The sequence below is a fragment of the Micropterus dolomieu genome, linkage group LG04 (assembly GCF_021292245.1).
Source record: "Micropterus dolomieu isolate WLL.071019.BEF.003 ecotype Adirondacks linkage group LG04, ASM2129224v1, whole genome shotgun sequence".
Lineage (NCBI taxonomy): Eukaryota > Metazoa > Chordata > Actinopteri > Centrarchiformes > Centrarchidae > Micropterus > Micropterus dolomieu.
In genome coordinates, this window is record NC_060153.1 from 30833706 (window position 1) to 30840933 (window position 7228).

General features: G+C 41.8%; 1 protein-coding gene across 1 annotated transcript in view; it reads left to right on the plus strand.

Moving 5' to 3' along the window:
• Nucleotides 1-730: 730 nt before the first annotated feature.
• The window catches only part of LOC123969268 (zinc finger protein OZF-like), an 8092-nt gene continuing 1594 nt past the window's right edge, over nucleotides 731-7228 (plus strand). The window contains exon 1 of the mRNA XM_046046501.1: nucleotides 731-1499. Within this exon, the coding sequence (XP_045902457.1) occupies nucleotides 1302-1499 (198 nt within the window). The 5' untranslated portion in view covers nucleotides 731-1301. The remainder of the gene's footprint in view (nucleotides 1500-7228) is intronic.

Genomic DNA, 7228 nt, shown 5'->3' on the forward strand with positions numbered 1-7228 from the left:
TCACTGTTGCTTTACCTGCTCCCTGCTTTACAATCCACAGCAACTCTTTCGGTCTCAGACGATCTTGGAGGTGAAGATGCTGGATGTGGAGGTCCTGGGCTGGTGTGGTTACACATTGTCTGAGGCGTGAGGCCGGTTGGATGTACTGCCAAATTCTTTGGAGGCGGCTTATGGTTGAGAAATGAACATACAATTCACGGGCAACAGCTCTGGTGGTCATTCCTGCAGTCAGCATGCCAATTGCACGCTCCCTCGAAACTTACGACATCTGTGGCTTTGTGCTGTGTGATGCAACTGCACATTTTGGAGTGGCCTTTTATCGTGGCCAGCTTAAGGCACACCTGTGCAATACCCATGCTGTCTGATCAGCATCTTGATATGCCACACCTGTGAGGTGGATGGATTATCTCGGCAAAGGAGAAGTGCTCACTAACACAGATTTTGACAGATTTGTGAACAATATTTGAGAGAAATGGGTCTTTTGTGTACATAGAGAAAGTCTCAGATCTTTGAGTTCAGCTCATGATGAACTCAAGTGTTGCCTTTATAATTTTCTTTAGTGGAAATGTTGTTGTATAAGCAGCTGGAGATCATGAATGTGTGATGTGACACAAAATGTGACTACATTGTACAAGAGTGAAGTTACTGAATATTTCTGCAAAATTTATTTTCGTCATTGCACTTTGTAGACTGTACATGTACACTCGTCTCACAGCCGCTGCACATAGAGACCAATGTTATTTGTGCAGCTTGTAGGACGAATCATTTTTGTGAAAATTACCTTGTCTACTTAACTATGATAGCAAAGAGGCTACGTTTGTGTTTTCTTCTGAATTGTTGACCCCAGAAGTTTGAATTTGTGAACATATTTCCAACTTTACTGAGCTCACAGTAGAAACGTTAGCCTGTTCCTTTTGTTCTCTGTCCCTCCAGAGCTCCCACAGCAACATGTCTGTAAGGAGGAGAAGGTTCTGGCTGACCAGCAGCTCTGTATTCAGGAGAGGATCCCCGGTCTGGACCAGGAGGACCCACAGCAACATGTCTGTAAGGAGGAGGAGGTTCTGGCTGACCAGCAGCTCTGTATTCAGGAGAGGATCCCCGGTCTGGACCAGGAGGACCCACAGCAACATGTCTGTAAGGAGGAAGAGGTTCTGGCTGACCAGCAGCTCTGTATTCAGGAGAGGATCCCCGGTCTGGACCAGGAGGACCCAGAGCCTCCACAGGTTAAAGAGGAACAGGAGGAACTCTGGACCAGTCAGGAGGGAGAGCAGCTTGTAGTGAAGCAGGAGACTGACACCTTTATGTTGAGTCCTACTCATGAGGAAAGTGACCACAGTGAAGCAGAACTGAAAAGTGACCACCAGCTCCTCTCTCACAGCTGTCATGTAGCTGAGAGCCAAGATCAGAAAGGAGGCGAGCATGAAGACTCAGGATCAACTAGAGATGCAGAGCCAAAACAAAAGAATCAAGATCACAACAGGAGAAGCCCCAGAAACAATGTACACAAGTCTACCATGTCAGAGGTTCACCATGATCCTCACACAGGTAAAAACTCTTTCACATGTGACACATGTGGAAAAGGTTTCCAGTACAAGTCAGATTTTGAGACACACCTGAGAATTCACACAGGTGAGAAGCCGTATTCTTGCAACACATGTGGGAAATCATTTTGCCAGAGTGGTGCCTTAAAAGTCCACATGAGAATCCACACAGGTGAGAAGCCGTACCTTTGCAATATCTGTGATAAAAGATTCAAGGACAGTTCAACATTAAAAAAACATAGGAGAACCCACACAGGTGAAAAGCCGTACCTTTGCAATATCTGTGGGATAAGATTCAGTGACACTTCAACATTAAGAACACATAGGAGAACCCACACAGGTGAAAAGCCGTACCTTTGCAATATCTGTGGTAAAAGATTCCGTGTCGCTTCAACATTTAAAAACCATATGAGAACCCATACGGGTGAGAAGCCATATTCTTGCAAAACATGTGGGGAATCTTTTAGCTGGTGGAATATCTTGAAAGTCCATATGAAAACCCACACTGGTGAGAAGCTGTAACTTTGTGAGACCTGCAGGACAAGATTCAGTGACACTTCAGCTTTTAAAAAACATATGAGAACCCACACAGGTGAGAAGCCGTATTCTTGTGGAACATGTGGGAAAGCGTTCTGAGTTAGTGGTCAATTGAAAATTCCAATTCCATCCATCAGTTAGGGTTGTACTCACTTCCCCCCCAGCGGTTTAAACATTAATGGCTGTGTGATGTGTTATTTTGAGGGGACAGCAAATTTACATTGTTATACAAGTTGTACACTCATTACTTTACACTGTAGCAAAGTGTCATTTCTTTAGTGTTGTGACATGAAATATAATAAAATATTTACAAATATGTGAGGGGTGTACTCACTTTTGTGAGATCCTATATATATATATATATACACACACACACACACACACACACACACACACACACACACACACACACACGACTGTTCAAAGGTTTAAACTTCCTTGTTTTCAAAAGAAAAACAGTTTTTTTCAATTACAAATACATCAAATTGATCAGATATGCAGTGTAGACATTATTAATGTTGTAAGTGACTATTGTAGCTGCAAAAGGCTGTTTTGTAATGGCAGAGGCTCATTATCAGCAACCAGCCCTGTGCTCCAACGGCACGTTGCGTTTAGGAACATTAAACACTTAATTTCCTGCATTCTGGAGACATTTTCTGATCCAATTTATGGTAGATATGACTTTTTAATATAAAGGGAAATAAAAAATTCAGCTGGCAGGTGACATTTCATATAAAAAATATAACAGAATATAATGCAGTAAGCAGCAGTACCTAGGGTTTTTAGTTACTTTTTTTGGACAATGCAACATGTGGGAAAGACTTTAGAACCAGCGATCACTGGCTTGATGTGGGCCAGTAAGCGCAGGTACGCAGTCTCGGCACCTCAACATTTTTCTCTTTGGCGTACCAGGACATTTTCCCAAGCTGCCGGTCCTCTCTCCTGTGCCCTCTCCATATTAGGTTCTCTGGGTGCTACGTGACGCTCACCTGTTCCAGTTCTCACCTGCCTGCTAAACTCTGTCGGCGGGGAGAGACGAGGGAGAAGAGAAGCTGGGGTGCCTTTCAAGCAGCGGCATGCTGAATGTAGCTCGTCAATGTCACTTGTGAACCGAGTAATCACAGCCTGGATGGGGCGGGACATTTAAAGATATTGAAAGATAGGTGTCATTTTCACTGGGGACATGTCAGAATCAGAATGTCTCTATCACTTTTTGAAAGCTTTTGTTAAAAATGCTCAGAACAACAGCAACAATAACTCTTCAATAACAAATGAAACAATGGACAATAAGAAAACATGCAGCGTGGGAAAGCTTTCAGACTTAGGCCTGGTCCACACGGACACGGGTATTTTTATAACCCGATTTGTTCCTCCTCTGTTTAAAAAAAACATGGCCCCTCACTACAGCTGGACCCTTCATGAACCTCTGCCAGGATCCTGGTTGTGGATTTCAGTTCTGCTTTCAACACCATCATCCCGGCTCTGCCGCAGGACAAGCTCTACCAGGTGAGCGTGCCTGAGTCCATTGGCAGGTGGATCACAGACTTCCTGAAGCAGCACGTGAAGATGTTAAAACATGGCTCTGAGTGTCTGCAATGGTTCAACTCAAGGCTGTGTTCTTTCTCCTCTGCTCTTCTACCTGTACACAAACCGCTGGAAGCTGCACCTCCTGTCACCAGTCCGTCATGTTTCTGAAGTTTGTGGGTGTCACCACCCCCATTGGGCTCAACACAGGTGCGAGATTGACCATCTGGTGTCCTGTTGCAACCAGAACCATCTGGAGCTAAACACTCTGAAGACAGTGGAGATGGCAGTGGATTTCAAGGAAGATGTCCAGCCCCACCCTCCCCCATCACCCTGTGCGACTCCACAGTCGACACTTTGGAGTCATTCTGCTACCCGGACACCATCACCCACTCCGCAGAGAAGGCGATTGGCTGCAAACTTCCATCCCTCCATGATGGGTACTCCTCCAGGACTCTGAGGAAAGCAGGAAGGATTGTGGCCGAGGGTCTATTAGGACCAAAACCTCATGTCACATTAAACTGTTTTCCCCCATATTACCTGACACTCGTGTCAAGGTAAGGAACATAAGGGTAAAGGTTAATCATTATGCAAAAGGTTGCGTTTGGGTGAAGACGTCAATACTATGAGTTAGCAGCAGAGACAGGGACAGAAAAGGAGAAGTGGAAGGACCAAACATGGACATACACTAACCCCCACAGACACACAAGTACAAACATCAACACACACAATTACACCCAAAAGCGACATGAAGAGAGAAAATTTAAAGAGAAGTCGGAGATGGATCAGCGTTGTTCCTCGGCAGATCCCAAGGCACCGAGCTCGTTACTGGATCAGCACAGCACAGGACCAAAGACTTATAATAATTCAGTTCAATTCAATTTTATTTATAAAGCACCAAATCATAACAACTGCGCTTTTCATGAAAGAGCAGGTCTAGACCAAACTCTGATAGTATAACAGAAATCCAACAATTCCCATAAACGAGCAAGCACTAGGCGACGCAGGCAAGGAAAAATTTGCTTTTAAGAGGCAGAAACCTCGAGCAGAACCATGGCTCAGGGCGGGTGGCCATCTGCCTCCACATGTTGGGGGTGAGGGAGAGATGGAGCGGTAGCAGCCTTCACAATATACACACAGAAGTACAGACAGTTAAGGTTGATACAGATCAGCTCCTTCTGATTCTGATGTCTTAAAGTCTGTTTGCATGTTTTTTTCAAACATCTTTCCACAATATCAACTATTTTCTTAAATACCATAAATAGTTACACATTTCTTACTTTCAAGCATTTCATAAAAGGAAAGGAAAAACTTAATTGTTGTTGTCCATGTTAATTGTCTGTAACGATTAGAATAGGGATCATAGAACAGATGAAAGAACAGCTTAACTAAATATTTCCAGGATAATACTGATTATTAAACATTCCTGCTGAGTAAATATATAACTAAGTATTTGAAACACTAAAACACAGACAGTGAAAGATACAGGATACAAAGGAGAAAGTTTAAGAACAATGGCATGTAATACCTCTTTTGTCCTCTGGGGGACACTGGTTTCACGAAAGGACCTGAAAACAACTCTGTTTAAATTTATAGTTAATTCTTGGCCCAGGAGCTGGGAAAATGAATTAGGTAACAGGATAATATGTTCTTAACAGAAAATGTATAAGAAGGCGTTAAAGCACGGCATTGGTATAAAACATATGACAGGCAGGAATGTAAACGAGCATAAGGGAATGAAATTAAGAGCTCTGCAAATCAACTTTCCTTATGACTCTTTTAGCTTTTCAACATAGTTTCTAAAAAAGAACATGTTAATAAACTACTTGAAATTGAAGAGGTGAGGGCCACTAACTAACTTAACAAAGATTATTTACTTCAAACAAAGTAAGACAAGACAGCTTATAAGGCATCATGTTCACAAGATTTAATTTTTTAGGCTGTGTCCTCCTTTTCCTGGCATCTCGGAATGTTATCAGCGCGAATAAAGTAAATGCTCTGTGATTGTATATTTCTAGTCTTTTCGACCACTCAAAGCACTTTTAAGGTACGCCCACTCTAGCTCCTGACCCACAAGAGAGAGAGGCATTGTTTGTCATGTGTATGAGAGTCTCAGTTTATGCCTTTAGTTTACGGCCGCTGAGGTCCTCACAGCCTGGTTTAGAGTGAGGTTAGTCTCTGGACAAGGTTAATATTGTCATTTTAACAGTCATGAGTAGAGTCAGTAATCTCAACTTCACCGGAGATGGTGGGTTTTATGGTTGAAGCTTCCCAACCAGCACTCAGAGTGGAAACAAGGCTTTTGATGTGGCAGACCTTTCACCCCCACCTCTTTTAAGGTGTTTCAGCTTGGAGTCAGGCCGTCTGCTTGAGGGGTGATAACTCAGCCCCTACCCCACCCCCCTTCTTAGGGGAAGACAAAGGGGAGGTGCTGTGTTCTTCCGTTTGGCATAAAATAATTAAGTGTCCAATGGTTGGTTCACTACACAAGTTAATTCATTGTCTGTTAATGTCGTTCCATTTAAGTACCTCACATAATCAATAGTCACACTATAAATGTACATAACTCTACCATGTTTAAGAGCATCCACACAGATGAGAAGCAATATTCTTACAAACATACAGCTCCAGTTCAGTAAAAAGATGGATAACCTCACAGTTCTTCAACAGGTGAGTCTTTCTCTATATCTTTATATTTGAGCAAAAGCATTTCTTAGAGCAATCAGTCTTCTACATCTTTGAGATCTTTGTTTCACACACTGATAGTGGTATGTGGACGGCTAATTGTCATATATGTTCATTTTTCAATTTGCGTTTTGTAGTTTTTGTCAGTATTTATGCTGTGCAATCACTTCAAAAGACTGGCAGGCTGCTTTAGAAACAGTTTGACTGACAGGAAACAAACAGGAAATACTATCAGTTTTGCAATAAAATAATTGTTAAACATGTAAACAATATTTTAATTCTTCACCAAAAACTCTTTTGGTTCTTACTATTCTTACTCAAAAACATGTGAACCTTGTCCAGAGAAAAGCACAACTGCTTTTTTTGTGCAAAATTATTATCTGCAAAGTTATAAGTCGCTTTGGATAAAAGCATCAGCTAAATTAATAAATGTAAATGTATAAATTAAACTAAAAAAACTACAAATTCTACAAGTAGGAGCTGAATAATTAGGCGATTAACAGAACTTTAATTGACTATTTTGTTCGTTTTTAAATTTTGTTTGTCATGTCAGCAACCACTGAAAACCATAATACTTTATATTTTTGATACCTATTTTTAAAAGCAGGTACTTTTTGTACTTTGACTCAAGTAGAAATTTAAATTGAAGCTTCTATTTTTAGTGTGATAATATTTTGCAGGGTACTCAAGTGCGGGATTTGTGTACTTCGTCCATCACTGCTGATAATAAACACAAGTTTTGAATTTCAGGTTATCATTTGAAAGCGGAACGAAAAGCTCCCGCACTTCTGCTGTCGGAACTTAATAGTGTGACATCCGAAGGAAGTGAACCAATATAAGCTCCGGCGTTGGTCGCAACTTTTGAATTCGCTGGAAGTTACTGTAGCGCCGCTAATTATTTAATTTGTAGTTCAGCAACAATGAGTTCAGTTGAGAGTTTG